At 34.2% G+C, this 20947-nt stretch overlaps 2 protein-coding genes across 2 annotated transcripts; both read left to right on the forward strand.

Moving 5' to 3' along the window:
- Nucleotides 1-8013: 8013 nt before the first annotated feature.
- LOC108485020 (ras-related protein RABA5a-like) lies at nucleotides 8014-8510 on the forward strand. Its single transcript, XM_017788888.1, has 3 exons — nucleotides 8014-8205; nucleotides 8275-8322; nucleotides 8394-8510. The coding sequence occupies exons 1-3, from the start codon at nucleotides 8014-8016 to the stop codon at nucleotides 8508-8510; spliced, it is 357 nt and encodes a 118-aa protein (XP_017644377.1).
- Nucleotides 8511-10016: 1506 nt separating this feature from the next.
- LOC108486319 (glycine dehydrogenase (decarboxylating), mitochondrial) lies at nucleotides 10017-15493 on the forward strand. The gene is made up of 15 exons (XM_017790313.2): nucleotides 10017-11941; nucleotides 12050-12295; nucleotides 12379-12456; nucleotides 12539-12639; nucleotides 12725-12920; nucleotides 13050-13175; nucleotides 13283-13468; nucleotides 13556-13669; nucleotides 13746-13898; nucleotides 14049-14237; nucleotides 14399-14476; nucleotides 14563-14688; nucleotides 14772-14870; nucleotides 14999-15116; nucleotides 15242-15493. Exons 1-15 carry the CDS (start codon nucleotides 10703-10705, stop codon nucleotides 15334-15336), a joined length of 3144 nt encoding a protein of 1047 aa, XP_017645802.1. The 5' UTR covers nucleotides 10017-10702; the 3' UTR covers nucleotides 15337-15493.
- The last annotated feature ends 5454 nt before the right edge of the window (nucleotides 15494-20947 follow it).

The raw sequence follows: 20947 nt of genomic DNA on the forward strand, positions 1-20947 counted from the left end.
CGATGTCACATAATCATAGGAATAGTCTCATAGATTACTCTCGTATGCATCATATAACTACCTTATGATTTAGTTCAAATCAAGCTCACATATAAACTTGGAGTACATACTGCTTAACCTTTCGCATTGAATATATTTATAAGCAATTCTTATTACGAAGTCTTATAGCTTTAACCTCTACTCGGATTATCGGTGAGACCTTTAGCTCGCATTTAAATCTCCACACGAAGTTATCGGGTCTTACCCGGACAAAATCTCCACACGTAGTCATCGGGTCTTACCCGGATATAATCTCCACACGTAGTCATCGGGTCTTACCCGAAATATATTTCCAAGTATCATGTACATTTAATCACATGTTACAACATTCACATCGACTGTCATATTTGTAATTCATTTGCCTCATCAAATATCTAATAATACACACCTTTCACATTGGTCGTTCGGCCACAATATACGCACATCGCCTACATATTTCACACTAGCCATTCGGCTTTACCACATATACATATCTCATATATATATTTCACATTAGCCATTCGGCTTTACCACATATATGCATGTTCATATTCACCACATTGGCCATTCGGCCTTATCACACATATGCATGCTCACATTCATCAAATTGGCCATTCGGCCTTATCACATATATGCATGTTCACATTCATCACATTGGCCATTCGGCCTTATCTCATATATACACATTCACATTCATCACATAAAAATCCTAAATCAAAATATAAATTTTCATGTATTCACATCACAATTATCCAAATATACTTCACATACCACATATACTATCATGTATACACTTTGTCTTGGCCGAATCTACATCAATCATTTTCCAATGAATAATTCAATTTCACGCCATACTATCATTTCATATTCGAATACTCATAAACTTACAATTTCACAAATTTTAATATCAAAGATCCGTCTAACACTCATATATCATTTTACAATATCACGATTTAGAATTCACGTATGGGTTTAATCAATAGCTTATGAGCAACTAAAACAAGTTTTATCCATGTTTACAACAAAATCACATATTCACTACGAGCTGTTTTCCTGAGCAATAGTCACTAAATTATTTATAACTGAGCTACAAAACTCCAAATCACTTGCCGTTAATTTTCCCTGAATATAGACTCGTATATATTCCATCCATAAAATTTCCAGAATTTTAGGTTTGGCCAATCAATACCAGATTTTTCTTAAAGTTTCCCCTGTTTCACTGTTTGACTAATCTGACCACTCTTCACTCTGAATCAATTTTTTCATTGTACAGAATTCATAATGTGTTCTATTTGATTTCATTTGAAACTAGACTCATTAAAAGTCTAAACATATAAATCTTATCTTATAACCATTTTTGTACAAATTATAATGATTTTCCAAAAACAGAACAGGGATTTTGAGTCATTCTCGACACTGTCCCACACAACTTTAAATATCTCTTTATAGGAAATTTCTTTGCTTCCACGGTCTCTTTTATAAGAAACTAGACTAACTAAGCTTTGATTACATATTTTATTCAGCCTATAATTCCACACCAACAATTTATAGTGATTTTCTAAAATCACGTTACTGCTGCTGTCCAAAGCAAATTATTACAATTTGCTCTTAAATTTCCAAGTCCAAACACTTATGAACTTACCATTTGAGTTTAAGACATATCATGGCCACATCATATCTTATTAAATCAACTCATTATGTCCTATTATGATTGAATTTACTCAACGTTTAATCACTTAAAACTTACCTCGGAAGTGGTCGACGATTAGATGTCCACGGCTATTCGTTTACTTTTTCCTTCCCTTTATCGGATTTAGTTCCCCTTTGCTTTTGAGCTTAATTTAACAAATAAATTGATTTAATCATTTGAACATCAAAAAGAGAAACTCAAGGTACTTAACCCATATATATATACATTAGACATTAAAGTCACATACATATAAAATCATGAATCAACTCAACATATTAACCCACACTCTCTTTTAGCCGATTGTCTAAGCCAAGATTAAGCCACCAATATGCTTACTTATAGCCGAATACATGCAACACCAATCTATGTGTTCATTCATGTGGTCGAGTATACATATTCCAATATGATATCATTTCCATTTCGTTTAACACTTAACTTTTACCACATATCAAATAACCCATTTCTTTACTCATGTGGCCGATTATGTTCGGTCATGCATACTCACATAAAATCAATTTGGAGACTCTATCAACCCAACATACATTCGGCAATAGTCTATAGTTCTCTCTCTCGGCCACTCATTTCACACTTAACAAAGCTTCCATTCGAAATCATTAGTGAGTATCAATTAACTTAAGCTACCTTGAAACCTTTATTTATCACCTCATGCCAAACCAAAGACCACATTCGGCACTTTCATCCACCATTCTACCAAGCATGTAACATTCAACCACAACCAACTCACAATCGGCCCTAGTTCATAACAAGGTAGCCGAATTCTTTTTATGGTTCAAACACTCATCTATCATCATTCACCTAACTTTAACATGAAACAACAAAACTCACCATTATTAGCTACCATAGTCGAAAACCTTACTCAATCCAAAAATCAAAATTTCATCATGGGTTACAAAAAAAATAACTTGATATCTCACTCAAGATCAACTAAAATTTCAAGAACTAATATGAACACCTTACCTTAATATTGACCTAAGATGACCGATGGCTTCACTCCCTTCTTCCTCCTTTCAATTCGGCCAAAAAGAACCAAGGAACACAACTTGTTTTCATCACCGAATGCTCTTGTTCCTCTCTTTTTTTTCTTTAGATTCGGCTAGGAAGAAACATGAATGATGATTTTTTTTTCTTTCACCCATCCCTTCCTTTCGTTATCATTTCTTTATTTTATTACATCCTCCATACTAATATGGCACCTAGTTAATTAAAGTTAATATAAAATTCACACTTGATTATACAATTTGTAGCATGGCCGACCACTACCTATAGTTTGGCTAATTTGACATGCAAGGACAAGCACTTTCCCACATATATTAATAGGCCACTTTAGCACTTGCCTAGCATATTTCTAAATTGTCTCACATAAGTCCCTACTAATAATTTTCACATACACTGACCAAATTGAAGTATGGAACTATCACACAAGCAGTTACTCACATCATAAACACAGAATATAACCTTTAATTATTTATAAGACTCGGTTTCGTGGTTCCGAAACCACTTTTCGACTAGGGTCAAATTAGGGGTGTCACACCATCCAACCCTGCACTTGCCTCCGTCCATCCCTACACTTCCTGTGGGGAATAAATCACCCACGCCATCCCTACACTTACAGTGTTAGCACCGCTTGCGGCACTAACTATAATCCGCAGCAAAGCTGCTTATATCAGAATATGTGGCACAACCACCAAAACGAGTTCTTCCTCCATAACAAAACCCAACCCCATGCAGTATGACATGTATGCAGAAAATATATAATTAACAAGGCATGCTTCAGAAAGACAGTCAGATTATAGCATAAGAACAGTTATTTACCCTCGAGGGGCATAATCGTAAACTTACCCATTTAGGGGTATTACGGTAATTCTACCTTACAGAGGTATTTCAGTAATTTTATCAGTCTTTTTAGGGTTTCATTCTCATTACAGTTATTAACGTATTAACAGAAACAATTACCGAACGTTTTTACCAAATTGGGCCCGTTGGCCCATTTAACCCAATTTCGACCCTTTAAGCCCAAATATACCGAAGTGCACGAAATTGCTCACTCTGCAATCTTACTGTTGAATTTACCAAAATTATCAATACAAACAATCCCACGAGCGCTCACACGCTCGCAAGTTCTCGAAATATCGGCTTTTCGGTATTTCGGCTTTTCGACTTTTGCCGATCTAGTCTACTAGTGGGTGTCATTTACATACCTGATTTACGAAAACTGCTACTGAAATCTCCCACGATATCCTACAATCGGTTACTAAACATATCAGATCCAAAGTATAATGGCAAACATCATAAACTTACTTACCATAATCAGCCATCAATGAGATCCTACCTTTGCTAAAACTAGTGACTAGATCTCGATCTAGTCGTTCCACTTGTTCAAGCCTTCGATCAGCAGCCTCTAGATCACACTAACACCAAAACAAATCAATTGTTACAACCTTAGAGCTTTAAGCTCCATTCGACAGCCTCCCTATGCCTTTAGGGATTTCGGCTTTTCTGAAACCCGAAATAAAGAATAAATCTGAATACTTACCACAGGTTTTTTCAACCAAAACAATTTCACTTCAGTTTCTACTCAGATCTGATGCAGATCCAGCCCTTAAACTCTTGCAGAAATCGAATCTTAGAGATCTAAAGATTCTGCTATATGTCCCTAAAAACTATGGTGTTTTTAGCTTTTGGAACTGTGAAGAGGAAGATGATTTGGTATGGTAGTTTTTGCAGTGGTATTGCCGACGGGGGTTGAGGTTTAGAGGATGTAAAAATTGACCAAAAGAGATGAAGAAAATAGGAGGATTTTGGCTAGAAGAAATCGGCACAAGAAATAACTTTTGAGATTTCGGCTTTTATGGCAATCGGCTATAGAGGTTTAGAAAAGAATGGGAATGAAAGAGGAGATGAGTAGAATGGTAGGAATGTTTCGGCTAGAGAAGAAAAGAAAGGAGAAAAGAAAAGAAAGGAGAAAAGAAAATAGAATAAGAGAGGAGAAGAGAAGGAAGAATTCGACACTCAGGAGATCTAATTTTGTGTTTTTCGGCTTTTTGAGAAACTGAGAAGAGAATAGAATGAAAGGGAAGGCTCTAGGTGGCTAACCCTAATTCGGCAAAACAAAAAGAAAATAAAGCTTGCCCCAATGGCCATTCAAACCCACGACCCAACCTTCCTAAAGCCCTAACCGAATTTCCACTTAAGCTTTATCACATGCCCTGTACATGCACAAAAAAAAAAAAGTAACAATACGCTTACCTTGTGACTTGAACTCTGGCTCCCCCTAAACATCCACACGTTATTCCCCAAACACCTAGGTGGCGCCACATGCCACTTTACCACAGATCTTTTTTTGTTCTATTTTACCACCTCAATTTTAAAAGCCTATATCGCCAGAACCCTCTCTCTCCAAAATTAAAAATTCAGGATTTGCCTCGAATTAAATTTACTCTTGGGCCTTTTTTCCCACACCATAAACCCTTCGTAATTTATTTAATTTCTAAACTAAACATTTGAAATAATAATAACATCCAAATTATTCGGGCCGTTTTCCACCCGAACCCAGACTCAAGGCCTAATACTTCCAGGCCCAAAAATCGGGGCATTACATCCAACTTTCAGCCATGATTAAAAAATTCAATCCAAGGGTATGTTTAGTTGGCATGAATAACTAAACGGTTCCTGACTGATTCAGCGATAAACAGGTATTCCTTAGTTTGGTTCACTGAATCCTTTATTCAACGAATTCCCATTCCTCCCCCATTCCATTTTCTCCCGTAAAAGCCATTCCCCACCAGAACCAAAGAATAGCAATGCAGAGCCTCCACCGAATAAAGAAAAAAAACATAACCTTCCATTCTTGCCCTTTACCACTCTCCCTTAGCAAACACCTCAAGCCACCACAACCCATCCCTATCTCCTCATTCAAGGATGAGCTATTAATCTGTAATTTCACCGAAAAAAAGAAAAAGAAAACAGAGATAGGAGAGATGAGGAAATCGTTCAAGGATTCTCTCAAGGCTCTTGAAGCTAACATTTATTTCACCAATACCCTGTAATTTCTTCTTTCTTTTCCCCTTCCTTGATTTTTTGTAAATGAACATCATGACTTTTTTTCTTTTTGTAGATAGCAAGGGATTTCAATTTCAGATTGGGATTGTATCTACAAAGACTACAATATTTTTCTATTCGCTAATTGCTCTATCAATGCATCAGTGATTTCCCTTTGGATTTTTCTCTTGATTTGGGGTTTCTTTTGTTTTGGTAAGTTTAAATTTTCATTTTATCTTTTTTTTTGTTTGTTTTGGGTTTGTGCGTTCATGGCAATTTGTTAAAGCTTTGTTGCTAATTAACTTCCTTTTTCCTTGCAGGTGTTCTTATTTCAAAAGGCTGCAGTGTAATGTTGCTGGAAAGCCCGCAGTGGTCACTCGTGGATTGTAACCTGTTGAAACCAACTTTAATTATTGATAAATCAAGTATGCATCTGCAAGTGTGTTTTTGACCTCTTGAATTTCTTGTTTAGGTAAGAGCAACAATTAAGGTGAAGGCATAATGTGTAAATCGATTTATTCTGCTCTAATTCAAGTGGATATTCTAGACTTAGTTATAATGGTTCGGTGCTTTTAAGGTTTTTTTTTTCTTCTTTTATGGAAAGAGTTAACTGGCTGTTCCATATATGAACTTGGTTCTAGCCTTTTATTCAATTGCAAAATATAAAATAAAAGTGCAATTTGCTTGGTGATTTAGTTTCTACTGGTGTCTCTTTGATGCAAAACTGGGTCTAGTATGCTGTAATTTGATCTCTCTTTGCAAGATGTAGATGCTCTACTTTATGATCAAGAGCATATTTTTTTTCTCTTTGAATGTTGAAATTGATTTACTTGGATCTATAGTTTATTTCCTGGTCAAAGTTCTCTAGTTCATACGATCAGAGTTTTTGTGTTTCAGTGAATTTTTATGAGTTGTTGACATAGCAGTAAAAGTTTTCAATCCTTAAATTTAACTCTTTAAAATATTCTTATTAAAAAATATATGAAACCTTTTAAAGACTGAGTTTTTCAGCATCTCTAATGGTTAAAACAAAGAATAAGACAAAAAATAACTTTTTTAAAAAATTCTTACATCTAGAAGTGAAAGCACAGGGGCTTGTTTATATATGAAGTTCTATGTTGTTTCTGTACTATGGTCCAATGGCAATATTCAAAAGATTGAACTATCACATGTTATCTTATAAGGTCTAGTGCATAGTTGATGCATATTATTATACAATCAAGCATCTTATTTTGCCCTTTTAGGTGATTTGTTGCTTATGATTGATTTCATAGCTATATAATTGTTGTTCAAAAGATTTTATCAATTATCAGTTCTTTGCTTCCAAATCTGGCCTCTAGTTTTTTGTTATCTAATGACATTTATATCTGTTAACTTTTAAAGTTTATACAAAAATGATGTGATGTTTTACTGGTTAAAGACAAGGACTAAACATAGGATTAGGAATATTAGGTGAGCTATTAATCTGTCACGGTCGTTGGGTGAGCTGTGATTTTATTTCCAATCGATTATTTGGATATTTCACATGAATGATCTGGCATTTATCATATGTCCTTGTTTTGAGCTTCTAAAATGTAAGCAATAGAAGGAGCTTAAGTGGGATTTCAGGTGCGAGTCAAGGTTTTAGCAAGATGGAGAGATCAAGGTATTGTTCCTTGCCTTCTAAGGAACTATATAATTAAAAGACTTTAATGAGTTGCATATTACTTGTTTCACTTAATTGTTTACTTTTCAGATTCTGATAAAGATTTTACTTATCTTGGATATTTTAGCCGGAGATAGACAGTTGTTTTACCTGTACTATAACGATTAGTACTTTGGTTGGTTTTACATGAGGGCCCTCATTTTGTTACTGCAGGAACTATAACGTACATATTCACTAGGAAGGTGATTAGTACTACATGCGTAGGGCGCTCAGGATAGATTTGTCTATGTTGTAGGAGGGTGAAAGCGGAGTAGAGTTTATTCATTTTTTATTCAATTGACCTAATATTTGCTTCACAAGAAAGGTATTTTCATGTAAGCAATTGTTGAATGACACATTTGTACTCTTTATTCCTATTTTAGCTTCCTTTTCCAGTGTGCCTTTAGTCTTTTCTTCTGTAAACCTATTTCTGTTCTTGAACATGATATAAGGCTGGTGCTTCTTAGGTGATAACTTCGAGTACCAGGGAAGAAACTTAATTCTGAGTGCTTTCCACTGTTGATATGGTTATATAGAGTGACACTCGTAGGAAGGTTGGAAAATGGCTTTTGTTTCAAAGGAAGAAAAAATTGAGGATTACCTTTTCAAGATTGTACTTGTTAGTGATTCAGCTGTTGGGATATTGAATTTACTTGCAAGATTTGCTAGGAATGAGTTCTACCCAAATTCAAAGTCAACCATAGGAGTAGAGTTTCAAACTCAGAAGTTAGATATAAATGGGAACGAAGTTAAGGCACAGATGTGGATAATGCTTACAAGAACCAAGTGGATATACCTTAACATATGTTCGTATCTGAATTAGGTTCATCAAGTAGGATTGAGAGGTGAAAAGATCGATGTTGTTGTTAAGGTAAGTCCCCTTGAAAATAATTTTAAAACCTCACATGTCTATGTGATTTTGACCATTCAAGTTTATGGCAGGTGCAACATCCGGGAATCCGAGATCTTATGATGACCGACATCTATAACTTGCAAGCATTTGCACTATACATTCAGAAGAATGATGTCAAATTTGATCTGTTTTCCGTTACCAAGTAAATGGAAAAGAAGGTATTTGTATTCACACTGATGTTATTTGCAAAACACATCTATCCTTCTTTTATGTATTTTTCAAATTTATGTAAATTGAGAGTATCATTCCACTTGGATTTGGATTTCTTTTTTCTTCTGCATGTCGTTAATTATTTATCCTTTGTGTTGTCAAGATTGGATATGAGTTTGACTTTCTAAGAGAAGCCAATGCTATGGAGAGAATTTGCTATTTCTTATATGAGAATAACATAAAGAACTTTGAGTTTTTAATTAACATAAAATGAGGAATGGCTTTTGAGACAAAGGGATTGCGGATCTCAGCTCCTTCTGTATTTATATCGAGTTTTCTTCATGTTTTTGAATAACATAAAGAACTATGAGTTTTGAATAACATAAAATTAAGGACTATGGTTTTGAATAACAAAGGACTATGAGTTTTATTTTTATTTCACATATGAAAAGAACTAATGTTACTAAAATTTAGTAATTTTATGTAAAATTTGAAGGTTTTATTTTACCAAAAGATTGCTATAAATAATTAATTTATTAAAGAGTATACCTTATAATTCATTGTTGTTATCATGTTATTATAAAGGATCAAATAAAATATATAAAATATGTTTTCTATTAAAATTGATTATTAAAATAAATTATCGTTAGAGGATTATCATATCGTATGTTAAACTCATTTTTATATTGGCGATTGTGACCTAAGAGAATGATGAGAGGCTAGATTAAAGCAAATATATTAGGCATTGAAATATTTTTAATAATAATTTTATATTAAAATTATTATTAAATATTATTAATAATTATATTAAGAATGTTATTAAATTATATATTATTTTATTAAATTGTATTTAATAATAATTATGCTAAAATATAATTAAATTATTTATTTTTATTTTTACTAAAATATATTGAACAATAATCTTATTAAAATTTAATAACAATAATCATCTATCTACAAAAATTCTGCTAAGGGTACTTTGGTCATTTAAGTCTTTTTCCTTATACTATTACAACATTTATTCTATTCAACCAAACACAAGAATTCTATTACAGCTCTATTCACTTCCATTTAACCAAATAATTGAATTACTGATTACAGCTCTATTTCATTACAACTCTATTCAATTACAGCCCTAGTCCATTATAGTGAACCAAATGTACCGCAAGAGTAGAAATTTAACCGACTAAAACTGGATGTATGGCAAAGAGGGTTGGTATCAGTTAAGTTGGATGACACGTACAGTACTACTTCCAAGGATGATTTTTGAGATTCAAAGTTTGTTGGTCAAATTCCAAGCAAAGATTCATTTGATAAAACCTTTTTAACACATACTAATCATATTTTTGTGCATATATGTATAAATAAAGAATACAGATATACGCCTCTTATCTCAAATTTTAAATACAATCTTATTGATTAGTGCATGTTATTCTTAAAATAGTGACAATCCATAATAAAACTGGCATAAAAATATTAAATATTCATTCAATAATTATGTAATAGACGAATTTTAATAGAATTCAATTAGTATTTTTAAATTTGAAAGAGTAAATTTTTAATTATAGTAAAGATAGATGGCAGTGGGAGGTTGAGGGTGAGGGATAATCAAGATAATGAGATTGTGAAACAGATATTGCCAACACACAAGCTTCAATCTTCATCCAAAGAACCAGAAAGGGAGAAAAGAATAAGATTGAAATTTTATTTTCCTGAGATTTGTTTGATTAAAGAGATGATGCCATGAATTGTGATCCATTGAATTTCAATCCTTTTTCTTGCAATTACTTCCATTCATTTTCTTTTGGAGATTTGTGATTTCTTTTTTATGTTAGTTTTGGAATCTGACATGTTATGTCCTCAAAAAAATCTGTCTTTTTTCTCCATAGTTGCAGCGTCACCCATCATCCACCAAAATTCTTTAATTTTCCCATAAAAATAATATTTCTTTTCATGATTTTCAATTACATTTGATTATTTAAGCACAACCATATATAAATATAGACAAAAGTATACACACAGTTCTATCACCAACCCACTTTCCCTTCTCTCACTCATGAAATAAAAATTAAACCTTTAAGCCTTTTTGTTTCATTGCCTCACCAACCCAAAGTTTCTTTTTCTTTTTCTTCTCCATTGCATTTTCATTACCAAAACCTTAAGAAAAAAAAAAAAAGCAACTTCTTTGATGGAGAGGGCAAGGAGGTTGGCTAGCAGGGCAATCCTTAGACGCTTGGTTAATGAAACCAAGCAATCAAGCAATGGGCAAATGAGCTGTAGATCACCTGTTTTATACACTCCTTCAAGGTATGTATCTTCACTGTCGCCTTTTGGTTCCAAGTGTTATAGCAGATCAGATTTGTTAGGAGGTAGAAATGTACCAAACAGTTTTGGGTCACAACAACTTCGATCCATCTCTGTTGAGGCATTAAAATCGAGTGATACTTTTCCCCGCCGCCATAACTCTGCAACCCCTGAGGAGCAGACCAAAATGGCTGAATCTTGTGGGTTTGATAGTCTTTATTCCCTTATTGATGCAACTGTGCCTAAAGCTATACGTATTGATTCCATGAAGTTTTCAAAGTTCGATGAAGGGTTAACTGAGAGCCAAATGATTGAACACATGAAAATGTTGGAATCTAAGAACAAGATTTTCAAGTCATTCATTGGGATGGGTTATTATAACACTCATGTTCCCCCTGTGATTTTGAGGAACATAATGGAGAATCCAGCTTGGTACACTCAATACACACCTTACCAAGCTGAGATATCTCAAGGCAGGCTTGAGTCTTTGCTTAACTTCCAAACCATGATTACTGATCTCACTGGTTTGCCTATGTCAAATGCTTCATTGCTTGATGAGGGAACTGCTGCTGCTGAGGCTATGGCCATGTGTAACAATATTCTGAAAGGGAAAAAGAAGACTTTCATCATTGCTAATAATTGTCACCCTCAGACAATTGATATTTGTAAGACTAGAGCTGATGGTTTTGATCTTAAAGTGGTTACTGCAGATCTTAAGGATATTGATTACAGCTCTGGTGATGTTTGTGGGGTTTTGGTTCAGTATCCAGGGACCGAGGGCGAGGTTTTGGACTACGGGGAGTTTATTAAGAATGCTCATGCTCATGGTGTTAAGGTTGTCATGGCAACTGATTTGTTGGCATTGACAGTGTTGAAGCCCCCAGGTGAACTTGGGGCAGACATTGTTGTTGGCTCGGCACAAAGGTTCGGGGTGCCGATGGGGTACGGTGGCCCTCATGCTGCGTTTTTGGCTACTTCTCAAGAGTATAAGAGAATGATGCCTGGACGAATTATCGGTGTTAGTGTTGATTCTTCAGGGAAGCCTGCTTTGCGTATGGCAATGCAAACCCGGGAGCAACATATTCGCAGGGACAAAGCTACCAGTAACATATGCACAGCTCAAGTAAGAGATTCGTCCTTAATCTGTGATTATTGTTCATAATACATATTTCTCTTTGTATTTGGATGTATTGTCTTTGCTTTGTTTGACTTGATATATTGTTTTATCTAGGCATTACTAGCAAACATGGCTGCTATGTATGCTGTTTATCATGGACCTGAGGGCTTAAAGGCCATTGCACAACGTGTTCATGGTCTTGCTGGGGTATTTGCTTTGGGACTGAAGAAACTTGGCACCGTGGAAGTCCAGGGCCTTCCCTTCTTTGATACTGTAAAGGTTACATGTGCTGATGCCCATTCAATTGCTGATGCTGGTTACAGGAGTGAGATAAATCTTCGGGTTCTTGATGCCAAAACAGTGAGTCTGATTGCACCTACCCGTTTGTTCGGTCAACAAAATATTATATATCATGAGATAACCGGTACTTGGCTGATTTGCAGATTACTGTTTCGTTTGATGAAACAACTACTTTGGAAGATGTGGACAAGCTTTTCAAAGTATTTTCTGGTAGCAAACCAGTGAGTGCTAATAACCTCCTCCATTATAACAATGTTCACACTTGTATGTTTTTTGCCTTCTTAACCTTTATCTAACTTTCAGGTCTCATTCACTGCTGCATCTCTTGCATCCGAGGTTGAGACTGCAATTCCTTCTGGACTAGAACGACAGAGCCCATATCTTACACACTCGATATTTAACATGTATGTCACTTCCATAAAAAGGATGAGCTACTTGTAGTATATAAATCATATTTGTTACCCTCACTTTCATCTTTTTTCTTTTCAGGTATCACACAGAACACGAGTTGCTTCGATACATCCACAGGTTACAGTCAAAGGATCTCTCCTTGTGTCATAGTATGATTCCATTGGGATCTTGTACGATGAAACTAAATGCAACGGCTGAAATGATGCCTGTTACATGGCCTGGTTTCACGGACATTCACCCTTTTGCCCCTCAAGTGCAGGCTCAGGGTTATCAGGTGCTAATTCACAAGTATCTCTTCACCTAGAACATGTTGATACTTTTTTTTGTTTTTTATTTCATGTAGTCAAGAGTAGATTTAGATCTACTTTAATTTATTGATGAATTATGGTTTCTATTCTACTAGGAAATGTTCAATAATTTAGGTGAACTGTTATGTACCATCACTGGGTTTGACTCATTCTCTTTGCAACCTAATGCCGGGGCTGCTGGCGAGTATGCTGGACTAATGGTTATCCGTGCATATCATATGGTAAATGACACTAACCTGCTTATAATCCTCTTCATTGAAAGAAAAAAAGAGATCCTTTTACAACTTCTGTTGATTATGCTGATGCATACTCTGGATAAATACTGCAGTCAAGAGGGGACCATCACCGCAACGTGTGCATCATACCTGTTTCGGCACATGGGACAAATCCTGCAAGTGCTGCTATGTGTGGAATGAAAATTGTTTCTGTTGGAACCGATTCCAAGGGTAACATCAATATTGAAGAGTTAAGGAAAGCTGCTGAAGCTAACAAGGACAAGTTGTCCGCTCTTATGGTATGAATCCATTACATCCATTGCTACATTTCCGTTTAAAGTCAATGAAATTGCACATGCAAATCCAACTTATCAATTCAATTTCAGGTTACTTATCCTTCAACACATGGAGTGTATGAAGAAGGCATCGATGAGATATGTAAGATTATTCATGACAATGGAGGTCAAGTTTACATGGATGGGGCTAACATGAATGCCCAGGTCTTTTCTTTTTCCACTTATTCTAACTTTTTGTTTTTACTCTTTGTTCTTTTTTTTCTAATCTTTTTCCATACAGGTCGGTTTGACAAGTCCGGGTTTTATTGGAGCCGATGTTTGCCATCTGAATCTCCACAAAACCTTCTGCATTCCACACGGAGGTGGTGGACCTGGCATGGGACCTATTGGTGTCAAGAAGCATTTGGCACCATTTTTGCCTTCACACCCTGTGGTATATACTCCATGAGACCTACCTATGCACATATATGTATATTTGTTAGCATTTATCACTTGCATTACATTGCAAACGGCATTTAGTGGTGGATTCTTCTGCAGCAAGATTTTCTGACCCAATGTTGATTTCTTTGTAAATGTACTGTAGGTACCCACAGGAGGTATCCCAGCCCCAGAAAAATCAGACCCTCTTGGTACCATTTCCGCTGCACCTTGGGGCTCTGCACTTATCCTGCCGATATCTTATACTTATATAGCCATGATGGGATCCAAGGGACTCACTGATGCTTCAAAGATAGCTATTTTGAATGCAAATTACATGGCAAAACGCTTGGAGGTATCTGCCTTTCTCCTTGAAACACTGTCTTATTAATCTTTAGAAATTAGGCATTTATTATATAGTAAATTGACTGTAATAAGCTCGAGTTATGAATTATCGCTCCAATTATGATATCAACCTTTTCATCTTCTCTTATGGTAATTGATTTATGTTATCAGAAACACTACCCCGTTCTTTTCCGCGGAGTTAATGGAACAGTTGCTCATGAATTCATTATAGACTTGAGAGGTTTTAAGGTAATCATGTAGTACACAAACTTTTTGAGCTTTCTTCTATATACTGGTTTGTTTCCATGGCTGATTGCAAGTCACTGTTGCTGTAGAATACTGCTGGAATAGAGCCTGAAGATGTTGCCAAACGTCTTATGGACTATGGATTCCATGCTCCTACAATGTCGTGGCCTGTTCCGGGCACGCTCATGATTGAACCTACTGAAAGTGAAAGCAAGGTATGGTTTCACCAATATCTACCTACATTCGATATCCCTCTTCTCTCTTTCTCACTCTTGTCCATATTTGATATCTTTTGCAGGCGGAGCTGGACCGGTTCTGTGATACTCTTATCTCCATTAGGGAAGAAATTGCTGAAATCGAGAATGGAAAGGCTGATATCCACAACAATGTTCTTAAGGTGAAATGGCTTGTCCCTAAACCATTTTCATTTCCCTTTCTTTGATAATGACCAAAATATTTATAGCTCAATAAACCTACTACTGCTGGAACTATAGATTTTATTCACGAGCTTATACACACTTGCAGGGAGCTCCTCATCCACCATCTTTGCTCATGGCCGATGCATGGACAAAGCCGTATTCTCGGGAATACGCTGCCTTCCCTGCTTCCTGGCTTCGAACTGCTAAGTTCTGGCCTACTACAGGTATGCCTGAAAACCTCTTTACAGTAGATTTGGCTTTTCCTGTTTACGACATTAAATTGGTGTGCATAACATTGAAATTGGAAGCCCTATGTTGAGCATGAATTTGCATGTTTTTGCTGTATCAGGACGTGTTGACAACGTATATGGTGATCGCAATGTCATCTGCACCCTTCTTCCAGTATCGCAGATGGTTGAAGAGGCTGCTGCAGCCAACGCGTAGGCCTAGTCCTCAACGTCTTCTTTTTCCTTCAACAAAAAGGGGTGGGGGGTCCAATGTCTTTCTTGTTCATGTACATAAACTATTCACCATTTGCATATGTTCATCTAAGCTGTGACTTTCATTTTATTGGTATACTTATGATCATCTGCTTCAATAACTTCGGGGCCGCCCAATAAAAAAAAAGTAAATGCAAGTCAAATGCTGTACTTATTATCATTGCTCTATTTCGTAAAACCTATTGGGCTAAACTCGATCTTGTATTCGAGTTGAAAGATAAAGCAGCAAAATATAAGCACTTGCCTGATTAAAAAAAAAAAAAAAACTCTTTAAAAATACCTAGACAGCCTAAAAAAAAAATTCAGTACAGTAACTTTTGATGTATCAAGAATGGCTTTTTAAATATAGACTAAAGCATCTAAGCAGGCTTAGTTAATTTTGACCCAAAATTGAAATTTTGAACTAGTTGATGCATATAATTAAATTTGACTATATTAAATATTTTCAACTCAAATTCTAGTTGAATTAGAAACTTGAAATTGAATTGAGTACAAATCAAAATGACTTGAACTCAAATAAATTGAGCCTCAAATTAAAATGATCTGAACCTAAAATTGTAGAAATCAAATCAAAAAAATATGTTCAATTGATTGAATTGAGAACTAATTGGTCTTACCGTTCACCATAGAAGTTGAACTAAAATATTAAGCACCCAGTCGAAACTTGAAAAGAAATTAAAAAAATCGGTTAAGAATTGAAAAAATGGTTTTTTTCATTTATATAATTTGCTTTTTTAATAGACAATTTCCTAAGTTTCTGATTTTATTTATATTTTTAATTTTATGCAATTTTCTTAATTAGTATTATTTTATATTATTTTTAATTTTAAGATGACAAGATGAATTGAAAATTTAAGATATAATCAATTTGACATTCAATTAATTTTCTTGAAAATATTACATTTTTTAATAATCCAAATATGAAATAAACCCGAATTTAAGGTCATGGTGAACGAGGAATATACTCTTTAACTTGTGGAGCATTCCCAAGGGACTAAATGAAATTTTCAGCAAACATTGCCGACAAACGAAAAATACCCATTTCCTTAAACAGGTCTTTCTCTCCCGGTCAGAATTGGCTAGATTCTTGGTAGCCAATATACGTCAATGTTACCAAAATTAGCTTAGAAAAGCCTTGCCTGCCTTTGGATTTGCAAAATTTATCACCTTCTAAATGCCCACGAGTTAATACGATTTTGTTAAAGATTATTAGACGTCCGAAAAATCGTTAGGCCTATCCTTATGTCACTTAGGCAAAAACATGAGTTTTGGTTGATCAAGTAAAATGCTTATTTAATTGCCATAAATGATAGAAACAAGCCAAGAAGATAAATGCTTTGCTTTTAGTTAGATATGTGTTGATAATGTCTCTCCTCCTGAGCTTGGATAATAGGTAAGTTGGGTTCATAAAAACAAATTGAAACAGGTGAATTGAGAGAATAAGAGATTAGATTTCGAAATTCTCTCTGATATTTAAGTTAATATTTGTCAGAATAGAGAAACAATGGCAAAAAAGTAAAGGGTCTACTCATTTCATTCATAAAAATTAATAATCCAATAAGGACCTAGACTGTTATTTATACAACAGGAACAAGAAAGCTGAGAGACCAGTACTAACAACTCTCCTAACTGAGCCTCAACTGTTTATCAGTTGGAAATGGAAACAGTTACGACAGTTAACAGACTTAACTAACTTTTAACTACAATAACTAACTATATTGCAGAAGCATTAATAGTCAGCAAACTTTCCTAGGTACATTCCTTAATAGAATCTATGAAAGTCAGTGAAAAATTGAAAATAATAATGTGAATCAAAACAAATGGGAGGTCATACTTAACATCAACTTGAACTTTAATATATATAATTGATAATTGAGTTTTGGGGAGGTCATACTTAAGGTCAACTTGAACTTTAATATATATAATTGAGTTTTGGGCTCCTTGTTGACTGCCTAGGTCTAACAATTAGCCAAACATTGACCGATGCAATGTCTTCTATTTGTTAGAAACATTGGTAGTTCATACTTTGTGCACGATTCTTGAGATGTGTAGAAGTTTTTTTTTTTCTAACTAGAGGTGATTTCTCTAAATGCCATGTGACATTTGCCTTTACTAGAATTTAGAGTTTGTGTCTTAAAGAGCTTGAGCTCGTAAGGGCTTCCTGCCAATTGGAGCTTTAGCTCCTTTGAGCCTTACAATGGACCATGTTATGGATATTGTCCATTTAACATAGATATAATATTGCATGAGAACATAAATTTGAAAATTTAGATTTCATTTGCTATATAAATTGTAAGAATAAAATGCATACATTATGAATGAATTAGTTGGGTTTTAAAATAATATATATTTGGAAAGTATAAAAAGCATAAATTTGTTGAATTTCAAATTCACTCTTGATTAGGCATCTAACAAATCCATGGGTTTGAGAAATAATCATAAATGTTATATTTCAATTTGTGTTATCACTCAATTTACACTCTTTTTGAAATTAAAATTTAAAATATTAAATCCAAGTTATCAAGCATTACATTTTTTTGGCCATCAAAACTGTTCATCTTTATATTCATAAAAGAACTTTACAACAATTCAGAGTATATTTGTTACAACTAAAGCAAAATAACACTTGTTACAACTAAACAACACATGAACAAACCAAACAAAATACATATGCAAAACAACATATATAAATAAACTAATGGTAGTAAACAAAAGATCATACAATAAAATGAATTTCCTAACACCTAGAATCAAACACCTGCCCATAACTATGGTAGAGTTAGCAACCTATCTTTATTCAAAATTTTCACCAAATAGGATGATGCATATTCACCCATTTTATCATATAAATCCTTTTTTGAATTGCTTGGCAAACCAATCTCTGGTTTTATTAACGTTTAGAATAATCTTTCTAAAAACTAGATCCTCAAAATAAACTTTCATACCATTTGCATTTCTTATTATTACTATTAATTCTATTATTACCTTATTTATCCCTTTACGTTCAATAATAATAATTTCACTATCATATTCAACTTGAATTTTCTTGAAGCCTTTTTTTCATTGCTAAACTCATTTTTCAAGATTATTCATAACATCGATACTTTCATCTAACCGATCAATCATACAACAACTTGCATATCTCAAAATTACACCAATTCCAATCTTCTTATTGTTTTCATCATACATACCATAACGATTAACCTTTCACAATTCTTCACATAGTTTACTCCAACACCTTGCCTGTTCATATTTCTATCATTCTTTCCTTTTTGATCATTCACAAGCAGCCAAGACTCAGCTGCAACCTTCTGGATTGTCTCAATGGCTTGAGCAAGTTAAAGTTATTTTTCTTGAAAATCACTACACATCTCTCTTTCCATGTTGTCTATAAATCATAGGCAATCACAATCATCATCAAACATTTCTCCCTTTAATCCAAACCTTTATCACTCATCATTATAATTATCCAATCATCAAGAGTGGTAATTTTATCTTTTTCAGTTCTGAAACCTAAGTTGATTTTCTTTTTTTAAAGAAAAGTTATTAATGAACTTCTATGCAATGGTTTTACTCGATTTATCCAATTGTCTTGATCATAGGATATCATTCAGAAATAGGAATATGTGTTATCAAAAGATTTCATGTGATTACTTTTAGCATGGAACAAGTCCATCATCCACTTTGATAGCTTATTCACCAAAACTGGTTATATTGTTTCTCTATTGATCAAGAGTTTCGATTTTTGAATAGTATTGTCATCCAATAAGAAAAGTTTCAACTTTTTCTGATGAACAATTTGGAGAGCTATTAATTCTAACAATTGATTGTAAAGTTGATTATTTAGACATTTTATTTCACAAATATGGATCTCAAACCTATGGATAGGTATATTCCATAAATTCTCAAAGGAAAAAAGGAAGTGCGTTAGACTAAAAGAGAAACAACTTAGAAAAATAGGAAACAAAGTGATTTAAAATTTTTTGTTTTGTTGATAACCTTAGACCAATAAACCGAATATTGTTTTTTTTTATGCCAACTAAATTATCAACCTTATTGTAATAACTAGGGCTTTCACTACAATCATGAATGTTTTTATCCGTATCATTTTTAGCCAAGTCTTTGTTTACACTAGCATTTCCAACAGTGCCAAGGCTTTCCATTAATTTACTTAGCCTATATATGTATTCCAGTTCCCCCTTAGACAAGATCAAATGAACTATGATTTTTTCATAAAACTCTCTTACCTTTATTTGCATGAAAATACAATAGATTAATAGTGCAACAAACTAGCCTGACCCGTTCGTCGGATCTAAGTGCAGGAGCCACAACTGGACTGGGTTATCATTCATACTAAAATCTCACTAAAAATCTAAGTAAATACAACCCATTCACACCATTGGTGAAGTCCCTAGTGGTATCCTGTAACACCCTCAACCCGACCTGATTTGCCAAGTCTATATCTCGGGTACTACACACGAAACTTAACTGAATTATAGAAACAATTGACATAAACTTCTTATTGAAAACGTTATTCTTATTATTTTATTGAAATACTTAATATCTGAAACAAGGGAAAGTATTAAAAATAAATTTTTACACCAAACTCGTTACAACTTATAAAATATAAAAGTTTGTTATAAATGGACTCTTAGGGCGTAACAATATACCACATGTAACACCTCAAAATTTGGGGTTGAAAGTTTTGAGATTTGTAGGTAGTGTCAGTGGCTAGATCGTACAATTGGGTTTGTTTTTGTGTTTTATGTTAGAATGGGCTTGCTAGTTTGGTAGTTTGTTGTGTGTTAATTTGCCTTTGGGTTTTGGGTTTGAATCTTCTTGTATGCTCACGGGAGTAATTTTATTTTAGATTTGTTTTTTTAGTTGCTAAAATATTTATTAGTTTTAGCTATTTTAATTAATTTTTATTTTGAGAATAGAAAAAAAATCTCAAAAAGAAAAAAAAGAGTGTTGCACGTTCTTCCTCTCTTCTCCATTTTGTTCTCTGTGACTTTTCAATTTTCTTTTTTCCTAAAAAGACAATATTCAGTTTCTTTTGATTCTTTGCTTCTTCCATTTTATTGTTGTTGTCGGTTGTCAAGGGAGTTTTGACCTCTGGTGTTCGGTAAATTAGAAGAGAAGAAGGTAGATTTTGCTTTTGGGGATTTTGATAATGTCTCTTTCGTTTTCTATTTTGTTATTGAATTGAAGTTTTTGTTAATTTGTATGTTAATTGAGGTTTTTGGATTGGTTTGGAAGAGCGAATTGAACGATTCTGGTGTTTGTTATCGCGTCTAAGGTGTGTGTTCGAAAACTCTCCCTTTTCGTTATCGAATTTCTGATTTGTTTCCGTGAAATTCGACATATTTCATGTGTCTTTGAATTTGACCAGTCGAAGTGTTGATTGTTGTGGAATTGCTTGAAATTCTGAGTGTTTTTGGTGTGTTTCCGTGTAATTGAAGGCTGAGGATTGTTTCGGCATCAAAGGCACATTTTGTAGCCTGTTTTGGTGTGATTTCGTGACCATACAAGTGGCTAGACGGGCGTGTGCCGCA

Source organism: Gossypium arboreum, chromosome 6 (genome assembly GCF_025698485.1).
Source record: "Gossypium arboreum isolate Shixiya-1 chromosome 6, ASM2569848v2, whole genome shotgun sequence".
NCBI classification, from domain to species: Eukaryota; Viridiplantae; Streptophyta; class Magnoliopsida; order Malvales; family Malvaceae; genus Gossypium; species Gossypium arboreum.